Below are 21,066 nucleotides of genomic sequence, written 5' to 3' on the forward strand. Positions count from 1 at the left end.
AATTCCTTTATATTATGTAGTCTTTTCTTTTTTGAAGAGAGACCAATTAGTCTAGGTTATAATTGAGGAAACTATTGACCAAGAGGTTGTGAAAGTAAAATTACAACTTTTTTTTATAGTCCTACTTTCCCCCCCCCCCCCCTCAAATTATTATTCATTGGGTTGAAAGCAGCTTATTTTTCTCTTCTTTTATGAAAGCTCTGTGGAGAATGAAATTAATATTTTACACTGGGTGAATTCCTAAATTAATGCACTGGACCTTTCACCTCATGAGAAGAAAAAGCAAAATCATTGAAAGCAATCCAAACTGAAACAACTACATTTCTCTTAAAAATTAAGTCTGTTTAATATACATAAATGCTTAATATACAGACTCAGTCCCTGGTTTAGTTCATCTTTGACTTGAGCTATTGTCATAAACTGGAAGTATCTTCAAGTTACTATTTTCCATTTATCAAAAATATTTATGCCTAATGTGCAAAACAGCATTTCTGTGTATGGAATTAAAGCCAGGATTTGCCTGAAGGCAGTTCCTGGTCTCGAGGGATGAGCAGATTTGCTTCTTCTGTCATCCCTCAATGCTGCTTAAATGGTTACAGTTGATATCATAGAAGACGTGAGTCAAAGTTGAGAGGAACTCATTACAGTGAACATTTTTTTCAGTTAACAGTGATACCTGCTGGCTACCTTCTCAGTGTGGACCATGCATGCCTGAGGCAGTTACAAAAGTGCACAACACATCATGATTTGAAATCAATGTGGAGTTTCCTTCTGGGCAAGAGGGAGAAAAGGAAGAGAAAGTATGCGATAGGTGCTAGCTGTGTCATTTACAGCATTGCTGCACAGTGCTCAGAAACCATGGCAAGTGTGCTTCAGTGATCTAAATGGGCTAGAATAATGCAGGAAATAGTGTAGAGAGAATAAATATTTAAGGCTGAAATACATTAAAAATGAGCTTTTCATCTAGCTAGCATGCTTTGCTTCAGTTCTAAAATCTGGTTTAGAAGTTCAGGGGGAAAAAGGGCCAGTAAGTTGACTTGCTTTCCTGTTTATTTCCATGAACTCGTTACTGATCCACTGTGGGGAAACACCTGTCCCTTTTCTCCATACACTCACGTCCCTAATGACAGACTATAAACCAGTCAGCATAGTATATAGCTCTGAACCCTGACTTTCACGTCCTTACCGGGTAGCGTGTTCTTTGCTGGCTTGCTCCTCCCTAACAATTTGCATAAATATTGCTCACACTGATATTTCAAATCTAAAATGGATGAAAATCTGATTTCTGTGCTTATTTAGGCCATTAAAGTGTGGAGATGATGAAAATAAGGATAGTTTTAACTGGTCTGGTGTTCGTAAGAAAGTTGCTTCCCTGCCCTAGGATACAACAGACACTGTATTCAGGATTTATGTTTTTATCAGAACATGATCCTCTTTCTCTTGGATTTATTAGAATGGCGGTACTGAATCAGGCAGGATGGATGTTTTAAATCATGTGGGTGCCTTTGAGGGAGGTTGTTCTGTTTATTTTTTCATTAAGGTAGAAATTTTGTTTCTGATTGGGGGGGTTGTTTGCAGTTTTGTGGGACTTTGGGTTGAATTTTTTTGGTTGAATGTGGTGTGTATGGTGAGGACTGGGGAGGGGAGTTTAAGTATGTTGACACTAATTCAAACTGTAGGATGCTTCTGCATTTGAACACTTGAAATCAATGCTAACCTGCAGTTCTTGAGAATATAACAAATCATGATACAGTCCCAAAACCCCTTTGACAGTTTTGTAAAATATAAACAATTTGAATATAATGAGATAACTATAAAGAAGTGTGTATGGATATGCAGCCATAGTGAGATTTCTTCCACTTTTGGTAAAGAATAAACTAAGATTACACTATTTGCACATAATTAATCCGTATGTATCTATTGATGTGAGAGTTTACTATAGAATAACTGCCTTGCCAGCCCCTTGACTTTCTGAAATACTTCAGAATAGTACAGATGATTCTGTATTCTCTGAAAATACAGCTGTTTGACAGTGTCACAATCCCATTAGATAAGCTCTTTTCCATTGATGGAAATCATAGGAACTGTTCATCCTCCTTAGTAAGAGAAAGAGCGTTTGCTATAAGAAAAAAGACAGATGCAAGTGTCTAACTTCAGACTTACTCTGTAGTAGAACAAACTCTAATATTGACTTGAAAGTATATAATTAAATCTCTACTGTAGCTGTGCTGGGGAATCACTGGCATTCATTTAATTTGTAACAATATGCATTGATTCATTACTTCAAGTATCAGATAAAGCAAAGAAGACTTCTATACACACATCCCATAAAAAAAAAACCCTCCAAAACCAACGCTGTTCATTATATTTAGCTCTAGCTTGCTGTAGACAGACCTTAATTTTAAAGTAACTCACTATACAAACTTGTAAATTGCCTGAAGATTTAATTTGAAGATAAGCTTTTTCAAGTCATCCCTTTGCTTCTTTTTCTAAAAGCTTTGGTGTTAGCAACACTGCTGCCTTCTAGCTTTGGATGTTTCAAATATTCTTTAGAAGCAGTAGCATTATAAACCAGTTTATCCAGTGATGTGTTTCTGAAGTGGGGTTCATATCATCCTATTCATAGTTTGGGGAGACAACTAGAGTGAATCCTCACTTATGCTTCAAATTTTGCACCCTGTGCTCTATTTCAAGGTAGTTTTTTTCAGGTGAGTGAAATATGCAATACACTGCTGGACTATTAAGCTTTAATTTCTGAACAATAAAAAAAAAAAGCCTCATTCCTTCCCCACTCACCTGGTTTTCCATTCATACCTTTTTTCTCCATTCCTTGGGAGGCTTGAAACCTTGAAAAAGTAAATGGCTGCCAGCTAAATCTGAATGATCACTATAAGCTCCCTTGAAAGTATATGAGACACTGCTAATGTCTCCTTAAGTTGATCTTTTTTGCTTCTTGCACAAGCATATTCATCATTGCACCAGCAGCCTGTATCTCATTCAGAAATTTCACAGACAAGAAGACAGAAGACCTTCCCTTAAAAGGTACACAGCAAGCTTCAGCTCAGTCAGGTTTCTCTATCCGTGCCTTTAGCATGACTGAGCTGTGTGTTCCAAATCAAGTCAGTTTCTCAGATACTTGACTGAGTTACCTTATATCCTAATGTTTTTCTCTGGTCCTGGGAATTTCTTCGTAATCTCCTAAACAAGTAGTTAATAAAGTCCTTTCTTTGGTAATAAATCAACTGGGTTTTTTGGTGGGATTTTTTTTTCTAGTAAGGTAAGGCTTCAGAGGTTTGGTATTCTCTTCGTAATGGGTGCTGGGTTTTTTTCACTCTAGGTGAAATTCAACCTGATGCAGATTTTTAGTGAAGTTGATTTTTCTACCATCAGGAAGTCAAAGACATGATGGTGAAGGATTGTCCTTTTTCTCATGCTGTTTCATGTAAAGGTCAAGCAGAAATGTTTTTTGAAAAATAAGCTGTGGAGCCTGAAAACGATAACACAGATCTTTACGGGTAACCATTTATTTGGAAGTCAGATTTCATTGGAGCAGGAGGCCCTTGATCTTGTACATACTGTAATTTTCTTCACAAAGTCCATCGCTGGCCTTTTACCTGAAAGGATTATGATCTTGTTCAGTTGGCTGTCGCTTTTGAATTGTCAGGATGATACAGAAAAACAGAAAAACCCAAATATTAACAATATACAGAAGGACAAGGTGTTTCTCCTAGTCCTTAATTGTTTCCAGTTTTATTCCCTTTCTAAACCTGTTAATGATCTCTAGAGTCAGATTAAGTACATAAATTTACCTGGCTTCCAGAAGGTTTTTGAATTGAAGTTCTCAGCAAAGAACTTGTTTTGGTCAAATGACTTGTAAACCTTGCTTTCAGGTATTGGCCAGTTTAAGTGGCCAGTAGGGCACCTTGTATAGCTAAGAACATCAAGTGCAATTTTGATTTCTTGCCCATTAGAGATTGGAAAGGCACAGTGCAAGATGCCGATGGTGATACATCAGCATGATGTGTAAGGGAGTCCTGATTTTTGGAGTGATTTCCTGATTTCTTAGCTCTTTTAAACACTGATCTCTTAAGGCTAATTACCAAATACTGTTTTGGGGGAAAAGGTGTGGTTTTCAGTTATTTAATAACAGTAATATTAAAAGTATAATTATTGCATAAATATTCACATGTAGTTGTGTTTTGGAGTACTGGTCTTAGCTGGCAAGGTGTTAGCAATTGTTCAGGCATAGTAACTGAGCTGATTAACTCAGCTGCAGTATGCTTTGAAAATCAAATGGTGTAACGAACTCTGAGGTGTAAGCACGTGTGTATATTGATTTTTGTGACATCTTACCATGTCTTTTTATAAGGTGTTTCTAGTTTTTGGATGATGCCCACCCTTGACCTCTGCTCTGAGCTATATGCTGTATGATACTTGGAGAGGCACTACCTTTCCAGGTTGTGGCAGGGGCTTTATCCTGTTGCTTGTCTGTTTTGTTCTGGGGTTCTCCCCTCCCCCTTTCTTAGTTGCTACTGTATTTGCTTAAAGCAAAAGCAGTTTTTTTCCTAGCTCTTCAGGTTGTGTGTCTTCAATGCCGCCTTCTTCAAGGAACTGCTTATTTTTCAGGGGCCTTTGTTTTCGATCTGTGTCCCTATGTTCAAGGCCTTTGCTGCTGTTCAGTGGTTAAACTCCACTTCGTAACAGGAGGCACCAAGCTTGTGGCACCAAGTTCCTCTGCTCACGTGCCAAGTTCTAGTAAAAGCCTTAAACGTCTGGGGCCGGAGCCTTGCACAGTCAGCATCCAACTTATGGCCTGTTACTAGCAGTAGCAGTACTTTTAATGAGTACCAACTGAAAGGCCTCTGCCTTGGGTGCACACTGTTCCTTCAAAAATTGCTGTCTTTTGTGTTTGCAGTCTGCATAGCATAATGTACATTACATAAAGTTACCTGGTGAATTAATGAATTTATACCACTGCTGCACCCCCAGAAGGAATTCTTAATCCACAGAAGAAGGGGGACAAGTACCAGAGGAGGAGTGTTTTTCAGCAGAATGATCACTTCTAACCTCACTCAGATTCTCAAGAGAGACTAATATATCTGTTCAAAAGATGAGCCTTAAAATTAATAATTCCCATTAAATAATAGGAAGCATGAACTAAGGAGATCTTTCTGGTTTTATTATGTGTTGTAATTCCCTGTCACTTCCCCCAGCAGTTATTCCCTCCCAAATTTATGCTTAATAAATTATCTTCTATATATTTCACTCAGTTTCAAAGGAACATCAGCCACACTACCCACACTTCTTTGTCTGTTCTAGGTATGCCAGCTGTTGGATTTTTTGTTTTGGGACTTTGGGTTTTGATTTTATTTCAATACACCTTAATTGATTAAGATACTCATTAAACCAAAAGTGACTGTTGCTAGTTCTGAAGTGTTCACTTACAGCTTTGAACCTGGAGACCTTTTACAGTTCTTCTGGTTATGTTAATTTGTCTCAAAGAGTTACGGCTTTTTGATTGCTTCTTTCATATGTTTGAATCTGACAAATAGTATTAAGGAAAGGTTGGATGGGCTACTTAAGGACATGGTTTACTTAGCAGTATAGGTGGTAGGGGGATGGTTGGACTAGACGTTCATAGAATGTGTTAGGTTGGAAGGGACCTTTTAGAGGCCATCCAGTCCAACCCCCCTGCAGTCAGCAGGGACATCTTCACTAGATCAGGTCTCTCAAAGCATCATCAAGCCTGACCTTGAGTATCTTCAGGGATAAGGGCCTCCATCCTGGAGGTCTTTTCCAGCCTTTGTGATTTGATGATTCCTTGTGAATTAAATACTTGTTGGGAAGCTGCTGTGCATTGTGTGATGCTTCCACGTACAGTGCGGTGACGTCTTTAACGTCTCATGAAGTTGCTGCCCTATTCAGATTGATGTATCAGAATCTGTATATAAACTAATTTGGCTGCAGTGGGAATTACATGTTTAAAGGCATGTCTCAAACCTACTCTTTACTTTCTGTAACTAATAAGCAATCAGTTCCCTAAAACAGTACAAAATTTAATAGATAGTCTAGCATCGTTTGATCTGTTTTCCATAGTTGCTTGACTAACTGATGCATCTCTACTGAAAATCACAGCTTGTATACTTGTCTGCATATGTTATAAGAATTATGCATCTCATTGTCATAAAATTTTTTAAAAGTACTTACTACGCTCATAATCCTGTTACTTGATTTGAAGCTCTCTTCAGATTTATTTCTACCTTGTGATGTTACTCCTTGGTTTTTTTGTTTTAGCATCTCTGCTTTTGAAAAGATGAGTTTTCCAAGAGAAGATCTGCTTTCAACTTATGGCAACGCTAATCACAATAAACAAGTGTCACAGCATCTAGATTTCTTGCAATTTTGCATAATGACATGGTTTTGAGTATTGTGAGAAAAATTCTAAAACCTAGAAACTTGTATTTTGATAAATAGACACATTCACTTCATAGTACCTACTGTAATTTAGGAGTGAGGGAATATGAGTGTTGTTTGGTTGTGTTGGGTATTTTGTTTGGGTTTTTTTAACAGTCATCTTTGCATGGCTTGATAGAGATGAATCACTGTGAAAGCAGTTCTCTGTCCTAGCTAATACCATCCAGTGCCTGACTTTGTCTTTGCTTCTGCTTCCTTTTCCAGATCCTGGAGTCTCTGTGGATAGTGATGAGTCGCAACGTGAGCCTCTTGTTCACTACAGTTACAACGCTGGTGACAATCCTCTTCCATAGTGGGACAGCCCTTCTCAATTTTGTGCTTTCAGTGGTGAGTAGTATGCCATGGGTTTACATGGTCTGTAGGAAACTAACTGTACGTGCTGTAACAATGAAAATCCAAGCCCGAAGCATTGAAAACATCTGCTGACCTTATCTCATATCAGTCTTGAAGATTTTTCAGCCTTCAGATCTGTTGTTATGGGGACATTCTAGGCAAAGGGTAGGATTTGTGTAACTCTCACACTGAGGAGCTGACAGTATTCCTGCCACTCTGTTCATGGAAGACTCTTGTTTCTGGCCTTGAAGATGCTGAGCTGTAACTAGCGATATCCTACATAACTACTGAAATCTTATGGTATGTCCTTGTAAGCACATCCTTAAGTAAGCCAGTGCCCTCAGAGTCGAGAAACTGTTAGAGGGAAGTGTCAGCAAAAGTATTTATTCTGCAAGCATTACCTTACATTCTCTTTTTTTAATGAAGTGTATTCAGCAAATCTGTGTGAGGGGGTTATTGCACTGTTTTTATGTAACCTCTGTGAGCTCTTAATTGCGGAATACTTCCTACACAAAGTTAGTTACTGCCCACACTAAGTAGTCATCTCCAAAACCTTTTTATTAAAGGTATTTTCTTTAAAGGATGTATTATTTCATAGTGTTTTATGTGAGCTAGATGTTTCTTTTGTTTATAAATGCCACAGCTGTGTGGAGTAATTTATAACCGTAGAGGTAACATCTTTTTTTCTCATGTACTGTGACAGTTGTTACTTAAAATCAAAATAAAAATCTGGCTGGCCTGAGACTTTTCCTTCCTTGTTTTAAGTAGACAAATATGGATTTTGGAAGCTTGACTGAAATTTATGTCCTGTATTTTAGTTCAGGATTCAAAAACATTTTTTAGAAAATGAAGTGTTTTGCCAGTTTAACTTCATTGTGTTCACTGATGCTTGCTCAGGAGGGATGTCTTTGTAGACAAAACTGCAAAACCGAAACAGTGTTTCACAACATTTGAAGGCAGCTGTGTGAAATCTCTTCAATATTTAAGATAAAGAACAGATCACAATAAGACTTAATGGAATGGCTGTCTTGAACCGAAGAAAATCACTGCCACTTTATTTTGTTGTTCTCTAGTCGTCTTTCAGCTTGTAAAGAAAAGATTGCATGGGAGTATTTCATTTCTTTTCTTCCTTAGTCCACAACTTCAGCCGTGATGACACATTGAAAACAGTGTCTGAGAAGTTAATATACTTAAAAATGACAGGTTCGGATAATAATTGTGGATGATTGCAGTGCTTTCATTGCTCAGACACAAAATTTAGCTCTAGATGCCTAATGGCTTATACCAAGTTCATTACAGGCTGTTGCTGTGATGTATGGTCCTGCCTTTCTGTCTGTCAGCAGGGTCCTGCCACTTGCTGGGTCACTGTGCAGTCAGCTGGATTAGCAGAGCTAGTTGGGGTATTGCTGTGCTCTGAATTCTTCTAAAGATTAGGTGCACTAAAGGCTGCTCTGTTTCTTCCACTTCCGTTGTAGGTTGAACATATTACTTGAAATGGCCTCATAAAGCTCCCCCTGCCAAAACACATCAGTCCTGCACTCTTGGTTTCTTGCACTTGACCACGTGCTTCCATCCTGCACTCCTAGTAATCTCAGATATGTAGGAAAGATTTGTTTTAATGCATATGTCGGTTCTTTCTGTAGATTCTTGGTAACTGTAGCCTGTGAAATGCAAACAGCAGAACTGAGAAATTTAAAATACTTTAAGAAATAAGGCAAAAAAACCCCACTGAACAACTTTGTCCTGTTAACTGTACTTCCAGGGTGCCAGAGTAAAGGGACACGCTTGCCTCTATTCCTGTGCTCATAAGATGCCATATGGAAGTGTCAGCAGTCTCATAACTGTATGAACTACCTCTTGAAGCCATTTAAAATCTGTACATCTACCTGAAGAGTAGTTATTAATGCTGTTAAACCCTGTGGGAGAGTGCTATGCCACTGTCTCATTTGCATTGTATATTTCATAGGCTGCTGTGTCTGTTCAGGGGCATAGTTTCTCATCTTTATGAAAGTCCTTTGCAAAGGCTCTTTCTACAAAAGCTAAACAGGTTTTCTTAAAATAACGAAAGGTAACTTAATGGAACTTCTTCCAATAGTGTTAAGAGTGTTTGTTAACAGGTTATGACTGAAAGAGAAAGGACTTAAATGCAGGATATTCAGGAAATAATACAGCCCATTATTTGGGGCAAAAGTAAATGGAAACGCTAGTTGTTGTGACAGTTTAGTTGAACATTAAGTTGTCATAGAAAAATATTTTAACTCAAGCTATTGTGGAGTTCAGGTAGAAATAATACAACTACTTAATTTTTTGCAGTGCCTTTTTTTTCTTCCCCTCTGTCTGCTGCAACAGTTCAGTGCAATAAGCAGAAAAAATCCGTATGTGACCTTAGGATAAACTACTGGGCCTTTCTTAACTTTTGTGATGTGCCATTTGGTACTATGTTGCTCTTAGATTTGCCTGCTATTCACGTTCATTCCTTCAGAGCTAAAGGAAAATACCTTCCAAGTGATGAGGAGAAGGACCCCAAGTGACCTTTACACTTCTTGTTCTTCTGGGATCTCAAAGCATACATAACGTCTTTTGCTCTAGCAAGTGGTGTGTTTGGTTTTGGGGGGATTTTTTGTTTGTTTGTTTTTGTTTGGGGGGATGGGGTGGGTTTTGTCAATAATTTGCTTTCTAAGGGTGGATATCTCTAGCAGTTTAGTTTTTCTTTAAGCTGAGATTTCAGAATGAGCTGGTTTTCTGCTCTTTTGGAAAGTCTTGAATTAGGAAGTTCATGGTTTGCTGGGAAAACTCACTACTCTCCAGTAAGGAACAGGAGCTTTTGTATAGAGTTCAATTTGATTGTGAAAACAAACAGTTTCAGGATTTGCCATTGTTTCTTTATGCTGCATCTTTGCTACCTGGCCCAGTATCTTCTTTGCAGTTTTGCAACAGAATTTTTAGTTTCATTGGACTGAACCCTAAAACTAGGTAGGCAGCATTTGAGCACATCTTGCGGGTTGCTGTGGTCTAGCCAGCAGTGTCAGCTGAAAGAAATGACTCCCTTGAAAATGCCCTATCTGTGTTTTGACAAAAGATACATTTAATGGGCTGCTAAGGGAAGTGTTGGGTTTAGGTTTTACCTTCTGTTTCATTTACAGAGAAAAAAAAAATTCTTTTTAATTTTGTCTAAGTAGAAATGTTTTGAAAAAAACACTACTTCAGCTTTAACTGTACTCTTAATTTTGCATTTTACAGGATTCTTAGTTGCTACAGAATGTTTAGTAGCTTGAAGTGGCATAAGCTAATATGTTTTCCAGTAAGATAACTCCTGAAGTGGTTGGCTTTTTAACTATATACATGTCAGTGCAGCTTTAGTCATCTTGAAATAACAAACAAAAAAGTGAATATTATTTTGATAAATGGTTTTTAAAATTATGCTTTAAAAGGTAGAAATAGTGGATGCTGTTCAGAACCTTCTTTTTGAAAAATAAATCTTCCATAAAAGCATTCACTGGCACATCTGTCCGTGATCCAGTTAAAGTTGTAACTAATGATCAGTTTTCAAATGTCTGTTGAGGATCAGAATACACTTTTATGATCATTACTTACAAGAATGCCACTTCTAATTCACTTCGGAATACAAGTTCCTATCTGCACACACACACATGTATGTGTATATATATCTGCTTCTCTCTGTGTATGTGTGTATATATATGTACACATACATATGCTCTGCTCATACTCTGTTACAAAGGTTGAAAGGTGCCCTGCCCATTTGGCTGATGGGCATCTACAGCCCTGCAGGAAATAAGCAAGTTTTTGATGCTGTAAAAGAAAAATAAGGGGTGGGGGGAAACCCCACCACAGCCAGAAGAAAAGCCAAGAACAAAGCTTTTGGCCTGAAATTTGAGTATGAAAGACAGATACAAAAATATTTCACAAGTCTATAGGACAAACAACAAGCAGTTAAGTAATCTGTTTCTTAATATATGTGGGAATGCTGAATTATTATGGAGTGTTTACCTGTAGCTTTATCCTTGAATTCAGTCTATCCCTGCTCAAATTACATTATTATAATGTTTTGGTCTACAGCAAGAAACAATAATCCATTAATTGTTTAACAATAAAATATCATACAATGTGTTGGGTTGGAATGGAACTCGAAGATCATCTAGCTCCAACCCTCTGGCAGGGGAAGGGTTCCCCCCTAGTCTTATTTTATTTTTGGTGAATTCTTTTTCATAGTCATCAGCAGGATCTTGAATTGTTGATTTTAGGTAATGTCTTAAATCTCAGATATTCTGTAATAGAGATCTGAAAACTTTTAGACTCCAGCTGGCATAGAGTAGGACATCTTTTTGCTGCTGAATGTAGTACTGAGGCTATTCTATTCATTCGAAGAGTCAGCAAGCCACTTGATAATAAATTAGGGTATTTTGTGACTACTGCTTCTTTTTACGTTTCTGTATCTACTGCTAAAGCAAATACATTAACTTCCCAGAATGCAGATAATGTAAAATTCAGTTCATTTAGTATGGTCCTGTGGTCACATGCATCTTGTCTTAAAAGAAATTGACTTAGGTTTGTCTGTTTTCCTAGCCAGTGGGTTCAGTTTAACACCATTTTCTTCCATTGTTGTTAAACTCCAGCTGTCACTTTGGCTTCTACAGTTCAGGTGGGACAGGGAGAGACGGGTATGTGTTGGTGTGTGCTCTTGCTCCCTAAGAAAACAGGGTTTTTCTGTAAATGCTGGGGAAGGACAATTATTTTCCAGTCAGTACAAGTATTGTGCATCTTGCCACTTTTAACTAGTCCCCAGCTCTTATTCACAGCCTGCCTCAAGTCAGCCCTGGACGTTTTCTCATGCCAGAGGGAATCGGGCTTTGCCTGTTTGCTGCAGTTACTTTCCTCATTCCCTGGCTGCTGTGTTCTTTTCAAAGGGCAAAGTCTTCAGGAGTTCACTGAAGCTGTCCCAATTAAACAAGATCCAGTGGAGCTGTTCTTTTCGTTTTGCGTTTTGTGAGTGTCAGGATGAGTGGATATTGTACTTGGCGCAATACGCTGCTTTCTGTGTTGAAAACTACGCTGCAAGGAGGAGCTGTAGTGAGGACCCAGTGGAATGAAGACAAAATGCCACCTGGATGCTATTTCAGTATAGGGAGTTTGTAGCAAAATTGGGAAATACGACAGTGGCTTAGGAGAAATGGCAGGCCCTATCAACCATAACCAACCATACTTGCAGCATTGCAAAGGATGCTAAAATCTGATCCGAGTTTTAAGACTTACTCATTTGAAATAGTAACAAAAGATAGCTGATCCTGCTACTGGCACCAGATTGTTTCCTGTTAAGCCAAGGCCTAATTCAGTTGTGTTGGGAGGGGTCCTGTGATTTTGTTTCGGGGTTGGGGTTTTTTATGTTCTCAATCTGAATGTTAACAATGTGTTGTTTAAAAATGCTGATGTCATGACGTGTTTTAGTAGATAGTTTCTTCATTGCCTAAGGTGTGAGTTGTGCACCTGGGAAGATGGAATACAGCCTACACATAGGACATTTTGGAAAGGGAGGGAAGGTGTCACGGTAGGTGAACAGTTGAGGAAGGGAAGTAGTAGCAACGTATCACTGTGTAGAACAGAATAAGGAATAGAGATGAGTGTATAGTATTCTTGAGACTGGTAATGAAATACTGCGTGTTGTGCTGGCCGCGTTTTTCCTTTCTGAGTGTGTTCAGAGAGAATGCAGGAAAGGGCATGAGGTGTCTGCAGACTGCATAAAACACCTGGAAGTCAGACTTCGGGAGGTCAGGCTGTTCGGCATATCAAAATATTAAGATGTGGTTTATTCTAGCACACGAGTAGGTTGGAAATACAGAAAGAGAAAGAATTCTTTTTAATCTTGGGAACAAAGGAAAAAGATCTAAGGCTTGCAGATGAAGCAAATATAAGCCATAGTTTACCACTGAAGCATACAGAATGGACTTTCTCAGTTTAAGGTATTCTGTTTCAATCTGGACACCTTTCTATGATGTATGCTTAGCCCAAGAAGTTGCTGAGCCCACTAACAGCAAAAGAGGGATTGTATTTTTTTGGTCTTTAAACTGAAACAATGGAACTACCATCACTTCTGCTAAGACTCATCATCTAATAGAAGGAATATTAGTCAGGATTGCCAGGCTAATAAATAACCAGAAATTTTCTTTTTGTGCATTTTTAATCCATATCTTGCATCCAGCTGCATAATGACTCTTGAGACCACTCTGATTTATTTGGTGGGGTTTGGGTTTGCCGTTTGTTGTTGTTTGATCTGTTTGGGCTTTTTAAGAATAGATGTTACTATTCAGCAAGTCTTTGATCTGCTAAGCATCCTGGGAAGAAGCCCTGGAATGTTGATCTAGTTGACAAACAGTATTCTAGTTTGATCTAGATGTGACTTTGGGAAGGGTTCAAAGTTTTACAATGTTTAGCTGTAGCTTTTAAATCCTTTGTAGAAAAGGGGAGAAAATTATTCTTCTAGCTCTCTGTTTCTCTAAATCCAAGCCTGTGGAATTGTATTTTGTGCTTTTTCAGTGAAGTTCAGTATCAGGAGCATAGCTGCATGCTGTAGTCCTGGACAGTAATTATTGTCTTTCAGTTTAAAACTCCAATATGTTTTGCAGGTGATTTTTCTGACCACGCTGTTTTACCTGTTGAGTTCCAGTGATGAGTACTACAAGCCAGTAAAGTGGGTGATAAGCCTGACACCTTTGTCTCAGCCAGGTCCCTCCTCAAACATAGTTGGCCAGTCTGTGGAGGAAGCAATAAGGTATGTTGTTGATTCCTTTTTCTTTTTCTCAATTTGATGTTCAACTGCCAAGACTTTGCAATTGCAGCAGCTTGTGTTTCAGAGACGAGTTGCAATTCTCAAAAGATTTTCCAGAACCTTCATTGATGACTTTCCCCCCCTTGGTTGTTATAAGAGGAATTTGATTGGACTTACCAAAAAAAAAAGTTTGAGAGTTCTGTGCTGTGGTGAATACTGGTATTGTATAAAACCAGTGTGCCTGTGACATCCCTAACCCATTAATGCAACAGCACAGCAGGAGCAGGTTGGTAACAGCGAAACACTTGAGGTGGAGGGCCTGAGATCCGTGCTGTACACATTTCAGAGTTACTTAGTTTAAACTATTTTTAGTCTAATCTTGGGGACTAAGTACCTGTTTGCAGCTGGAGTGTATTTGATATGCTTCTGGAGTGCATTTTCCAGTTCAGTTTCATCTGAAAGAAATCTACTTCATGGTTTCTCTGAACCAGATTACACCAAAGGGAATGACAGGGGAGCACTCTCATCCCACTTAAGACACTACTGCACTGCACCTCCAGAGTGCTTAGTTACCATTCTTGCCTTTCACCCGTAAACTACGAGAGCAATTGAAGGAGGGTTTTTGTGGTTTTAAATACAGTTCACTGAGATACCAGAATAAAGACATTTTTGTGATTGTACAGTGATGCATTTCATTCATCACAGACATGGGAAACTGTCAGACTTCACCTGTTAGGAGCTTGAAATTCTAACATGTTGGTAGTGTAATAAATGGGTTTTAAATAGGGCATTGAAGTCATACCTCACTTTTTCAGAAGTGTTGATGGGCTGGGCAAAGTAAACAGACTCCATACACAATTCTATACAGCCCTTGTCTCTTACACCACTGCTTTGTGTGTCATCTTGTGCATACAATACAAAACATGAATAGACAAATCCGTGTTGTATTTAAACTGCTTTCCAAACTCACTGCCAAGTGTCTGCCATTGTTCTTAGGTGTACTTTACAAGTGAGCATTCTCTGTTACTGGAGTACATCTTAACAATGAGAAGGTTTGATCATGCTGTGTGAGAACTTGACACTGATGACTGCTGTAGCCATTCAAAATGAAAAGACAATTCAGGTAGAGAACAATTTGGAATTCCGCCAAAAATTTAATAGCCCTTCTCTTCAGTGACTGCTGTTGAGCTTTAATTGATGACATGGTTAATACCTCAGTTCTTTCACTTCAGAAGAATGAAAGCAGATTTAGAAACTGAAGCTTGTCTCAGATGGTTCTCATTAACCCTTGGTACAGGGGAAGAGTGTCAAGAAATAGAATATGACTTCTCTGGTTATGGATACTCTGCATGGAGGATTGTGTTAGATGCAATTTTAGTTTTTTAGGTCTGTGACACAAGTGACTCAAGCTATTTGAGTTCGGAATCGTGAAAAGAAAGAAAATAACGTTTGAGGAGCCACAGGAAAATGAGTAGGAAAGAGCCAATATGCATCAGTAACTGCAAATACAATGAGAAAAAGCCAATTTTGGGATATTATGGAATGTGAAGCTGCTTGTTGTATGTAAGGGAACTCAGTCTGTGCATTTACCAAGGTAGCCTGAATTCACTTGTTTGCAGTAGCTTGTAATTGGCGCCTTATATGAGCTCTTTTGAGTGCTGCTTCTGAGATTTTCCAAAGTTCTGTCTTTTGCTCAGTTGTACATAAAGATACAATGCTTCTAGACTGGCTTGCATTCCTACTGTCATCTTCAGAATATAAATATGAAGAGTATAGTAACAGAGTCCCGTGAGTTTATAGATGCCCAGCCATTTCTTTTATCACAAAGTAGCAGTTATCCTTTGATTTCAGAGATGAGTTGTTGCTAGAGGAGTAGGAACCTAAAAATGGCTTGTTCACCTCATCTGCAAAAGACAGGCAAAAAGGGACGTTAATGCTTGGTGGTAGGGTGGCGGGAAAGGGTTCCTACTGTTTCATGAATAATGAAAATTCCGTAGTCACTTTTATGATTAGACTGTCATAGCATTACATAACATGAACTAAGCCTCAAAAGACACTGTGACCAAAAGTATAGAAAGATCAAATTATAAAACTCAAAATTCACCAGCTCTGTAACAGCTGCCATCGCTCTCCAACAGAACATAGTACATGCACAAGCTAAGACTGTGTCTAATTAGTCCTGTCCAGAGGGCAGGGATCCTCCTGGCAAGAGATGCAGTAACATCCCTGTTGCTCATGGATGAAATGACAAGAAAAAATTATTCTTCCATGTAGTCTATCTCTTCTGTTATTCTTTTCCTTAAAATGTGTCATGAAAAGCACTAGGTAACATGGATACAGTCCAGTGTGATACTTTGCTACTCTTCCCCACAAATAAATGGTGTAGCTGAATAAATCCCTTAACTTAAAGCTGTTGTCCAGCTGCTGAGGGTGCACTCACTACCACTGTCCATGTCGCTGACAAGAATGTTGAACTCTACTGGTCCCAGTTATAGACTCATAATGGAATCTTAGGGGTTGGAAGGGATCTTGAGAGATCATCAGGTCCAACCCCCCTGCCAAAGCAGCTCCCCAGCTCATATTGCACAGGGAGGCGTCCAGATGGGTCTTGAATATCTCCAGAGAAGGGGACTCCACCACCCCCCTGGGGCAGCCTGTGCCAGGGCTCTGTCACTCTCACTGGGAAAAAGTTCTTCCGCATGTTGGTGCGGAACTTCCTGTGCTCCAACTTGCAGCCATTGCCCCTTGTCCTGTCTCCACAGACCACTGAAAAGGGGCCGGCTGATTTCCCCTGCATCCCATACTTAAGATATTTATAAACATTAATAAGGTCCCCCCTTAGTCGTCTTTTCTCTAGGCTGCACAGTCCCAGCTCACTCAGCCTTTCCTCACAGGGAAGATGCTCTAGGCCCTTAATCATCTTTGTAGCCCTTCTCTGGTCTCTCTCCAGGAGATCCCTGTCTTTTTTTATACCAGGGAGCCCAGAAGTGGACACAACACTCCAGGTGGGGCCTGACCAGGGCAGAGTAGAGGGGGAGGATCACCTCCTTTGACCTGCTGGCCACACCTGCTGACCCCTGAGGAACACCATTTGTTACCAGTCTCCATTCAGACACTTAGCACTTGACCACAACTCTCCTGAGTGCAGCGAGTACCTTATCCAGCAAGTAGATCAAGTGAAACAAGCAATTACCTCCTGCAGAGCAGGGCGTGACATGCCCTTTCTGGCCTTTGAAAAGGAAATCTTTCTGAAGGAGGCAGAATGTGGGCTGAGTATATCAGGTGGTGGGAACCCAGACTGTAGTGGTGGGACAGACCAGATTCTGCAAGGTAGTGGACATCCCTACCTGTGTAGGGAAGGAGAGAGAGCTGATAGGCTAAGCCAGGACCTCTCCTCCTGTCTCCCTCAGGGTGCAGAAGAGATGGCAACTCCTTCAGGAGGGGTGGTAGGAGAGAAGGATGGGAAAAGCAGGGCCCACAGCATTCCAGGAGGAACCATTTAGAGGCACACAGTGGATATGGGGACATCTGGGAACACCCAGCATAGCAACCTGCCTTGCTGTTCCATCTGGTATCAAGCTGTTCATATTACAGCCTCCAAAACCCAGAAAGTTTAAGGCACTGACAAAGCCCCAAGGTGGGCATGGAAAAGGAAAGTTTCCCAGCAGAGCCTCCTACTCCAAGACAGAGAGCAGGAGGGGACACCAGTGTGGTTGCAGTTGCCAGAGTGTCAAATAAGAGAGTCTGGAAGCATTTTAATTGTTTTAATGTTGTTCCTTGTCTGGTCATGGAGGTGTGGAGGCTGAGCCACTGGAAGGGATCTGGGCAGGCGTTCCTCCCAGGCTGTTGCCAGTGTCTCCTGCAAAGTTGCCTGGATGGCTGGGGTATACGCAGGTGACCCCAGAGGCAGGTGGACCCACTGCTGCCGTGAGTGATGGTTCTTGAGGTGGATCCAAGTCCATGGGCTGCATGCTGCTGAGTGGTGGATTAACAGCGGTCAGCCCCAGCCGTGCTGTGGTGGAGCTACCTCCATGGGCTCCACACTGCGCTTTGGTGGGCTGGCACGCCAGGGCAGCAGGCCGTACCTCATCAGATAGGTATGCCAGGGCCCCATGCTGTTTACCTGTGTGCCCACAGCCACCCAGTGGCTGGTGGCAGTTGCATGAGCACAGGCAGTGGCTCTCACGGTGTGAAGGGCGATGTTCCTCCTCCACTGCTTTGTCTTCTGCAGGCTCCTGGGAGCTGCCTTCCTGTTTGGCGGTCGCAGGAACCGTCTCTGTGCTGTCCCACACAGAGGTGAGCTGCTGCTCCCTGTCAGGCGGCTGTGCTTGTGCTTCCTGGTGTTCTGCAGTAGGCAGACCCCTGCCTCACTGTTCCATCTGCTCCCTGGTAGGGTGACTCACCTTGGCCCCTTGACATTCCTTGGTTGGTAACCACCTACCACACTGCTCTGGGGGCTCCCTGGCAGGCAGATGTGCGTGGGCCCGTGGCGTTTGCTTGTGGGCCTACAGTCAAGTGCTGCATGACTTTGATCAAGGGCGTGAGATCAATTGTGGGGTTGGCACAGCAGGTCTTGTGATGGTTCCTCCTCCTGTTTCACCAAGGGTGAGCTGGGAGCAACATGAGCCTTGCTTTGAGGAGGTGACTGTCCTAGCGGGACTGTGTTTTGCAAGGCCCTTTAACACAGGCTCCCAGTGTCTCCAGATGGGGAAGCATGGGCAGGAGAATCATAGGATCTTTAAGGTTGGAGAAGACCTCTAAGCTCATCAAATCCAACTCTTGACCTAATGCCACCATGTCTCCTAAACTATGTCCTGAAGTGCCATGTGTGCTCCAGACCCTGTACCACTGTCATTGACCTTCTCTGTTGTGGATTGCCAAATGTTGTTTGAGCCTTTCTTCTCCTATCTTTCTGTCTGTGATGAAGTTGTCCCAGTTCTCACAGTTATGTGCTGGTGACCTCCAAGCAGCCCTTAGTATTGGGACTGACAGTGTTTGGACTACAGAAGAATCACAGTCTGGTAATTTTTTCATAAATGAGTTTTCCCACTGTCACATTAACTTCCATCATGAAGACACTCCTGTCATTTTACAGTAAGCACTTTGGTGTGCTTTGTTACCACATACTGCCTTTGCTCCTCCTGATCATGTCCCTCTTGGGGAAAGCAGCATTTAGTCTGTGTGTGGAGAGGGATGATGATATTTGTGTGATGATTCCATAAAAAGCTTGAGAATAGGATCACTATCAAGGGCATGTGCAACCATTGGGTTTTGTGACTTAATGTGTTATGGACTGGTTCTTTTTCAAATAGAGCAACTCATTCAGAAGTCACAATGCCAAGTTCTGTTTTGGAATTTTATTGCCTGCAAATGAGTTGAAGTAAAAAACCTAAAAAACTGTAGGATTCATTAATACTGCTAGTGCCTCAGCAGCAAAATAGCTTCTGTTCTCTGACAGTTTTGATCTTTCATTCCCAGTTTTTTTAATCTGTTTTTCTTTGGTTTGGGATCTGTCTCATGCCTTTCTCACTCTAATTGTAACTTTCTTGGTGTGGCCACACTTCATTTCTATTTCTTCTTTTTGTAAATGCTTCATTTGCCCTTTTCCTTTCATTCCTCTGCCCGTTCTGTCTTTTTTTTTTTAAAATTTTTAAATTTTTAATTTTCCATTTTTTTCCCGCCTTATTATGTAAGTGGGTATCAGCACAACAATGAGATGAATTAGGAAGTTGCTTTTTGCAGTGATGTTCAGTAGCCTGTGAAAATAGTAAATACACTGTTTTCTTTCACTGAAACTGTTAAGTGAGCTACAGGAACCAGTGGAGAAAGGGGAATAGGGCAATAGACTGGCAACTGTGGCGGAAGGGCTGTGCCAAAGTAGGTTGAGTTGTAAGAAGCCTTTCAGCAGCACTCTCAATTAGGGATAAGATGGCGCTTGAGAAATTTAAGAACCACTTGGACCTGTTTACCATATTCAAATAATTTTAGTTTTCAGTTCTATTTGGTGAAATTTTTATTGTGATTACATTAAGAGTGTTAGTATTTTGAGGGCCAGGGGAAGTTCTCATCTGCACGTGTCAGTGTGAGTTTTGCTCTGTTTGGATTGTAAAATCAAATGGGTTCATAAGCCATCCACCTCGCTGCACAAGTAGGAGAATGATTTCCTTTACCCCTGAAGTAGGGAGATGGTGCTCTTGTCTGGATGTTTGTTTGTTGGGGTTTCTTTGTCCTGAATGGATAAGCAGCAACTCTCCAATTCACAGGTCTCCAGAGTAGTAGCATGCACACCTTTGCCTGAACCATTTTCCTTTCCCCGAGCAGCATGTTGTTCTCGTCCTGAATGCACCATACCCTTCTTCCCTGAAGCTCCCATTCTGCTTGCTCTGGTGGAGATATTGCACATTACTAAGTTGCATGTTGTCACGGCCTCAGTGCAATTTAGTGTGTGCGATACTTTCACATGAGTGCATGCACACGGGTATGGCTGTGGCTTAAAGTTACTGCAGCTTTCAGTTTTGGTGGGGCCTAATTACTTTGTGAAATGGTCTTAAACCCAGATCAGTATTTTGAGTGATGCCTTGAAACGTGTGTTAGTGGAAGTTTGTTCTGTAATGCCAGGAAGATGAGTACTCTTTGTTTTCAATTTGAGAAGGGTTATCATTATTTGCTTCATTTTCTTCATTTACACCTCAAATTTGATCAGATCTTTATTGGTTATATAAAAGTTAACTAAAATATGAAGTGTTTCCCAGGAGGAAATAGTAACTGTATCCTTGCCCGAAATTTGCCAGAAAGTCAAAGAGAGATTTGATACGAAGGAACACCTATAGTGCTTTAATGGCTGAAATAGGTTCTTACTGGTTGTTCAACTCTTTAAAATATTACTAAATGAGAGATCTGAAACTACCAAGCAAACAATCAATTAAAAAAGTCTCGGCTGTTTAAGCATCTAGCAGGTTTGCTGTGGCCTCCCGGCAATAATGATGGAGAAAATGAGATGGTGATACAATTCCCACAGAAAACAATAATCTTCCAGCATGTGAAGCTAATGCTTAGAAAAATCAAAATGTGCCAACTCATTTATTTTACTGCAACGTTATTAATGTCTTTCAGATTAATTTTACAAAGGCAATTGTTAATTGATTATGTTTTGACTGAATTTTTGCATGCGTTGTATGTTCTTTAGTAGTAGGAGTACCTCTTGCTGAAATACACAAGGAATGCATTTAACAGCACCTTCCTGAAGTTTTACAAGCTTTACTTTATGGTGGAAGTTACAAGATTGGAATAGGATTGAAAATTATGCTATCTTAATAAAGTGCTTTCCTAGCCTGAATCTGGGGATAACAGGGCTTTGGGGGTTTTGTTTTGTTTTTAATTAAGTGGAGGAAAGGAAAGCCTCAGTTGAGTTACTGCAAAACCAAGTAGAATGTAGTCTGTAAACCTAGAAGAGATGCCACAGTGTTTCACTACGTTTG

The 21,066-nt window shown here is 40.4% G+C and overlaps 1 protein-coding gene across 1 annotated transcript in view; it reads left to right on the forward strand.

Annotated features, from left to right (window-relative positions):
• TMEM245 (transmembrane protein 245) overlaps positions 1-21,066 on the forward strand; it is a gene marked incomplete at its 5' end in the record, with an annotated part of 79,123 nt that overhangs the window by 41,366 nt on the left and 16,691 nt on the right. Inside the window, 2 exons of the mRNA XM_084280184.1 lie at positions 6,679-6,801; positions 13,446-13,591. Of these exons, the coding sequence (XP_084136310.1) occupies positions 6,679-6,801; positions 13,446-13,591 (269 nt within the window). The remainder of the gene's footprint in view (positions 1-6,678; positions 6,802-13,445; positions 13,592-21,066) is intronic.

Source organism: Gallinula chloropus, assembly GCF_964237585.1.
Source record: "Gallinula chloropus genome assembly, chromosome: 2".
Classification (NCBI taxonomy): domain Eukaryota; kingdom Metazoa; phylum Chordata; class Aves; order Gruiformes; family Rallidae; genus Gallinula; species Gallinula chloropus.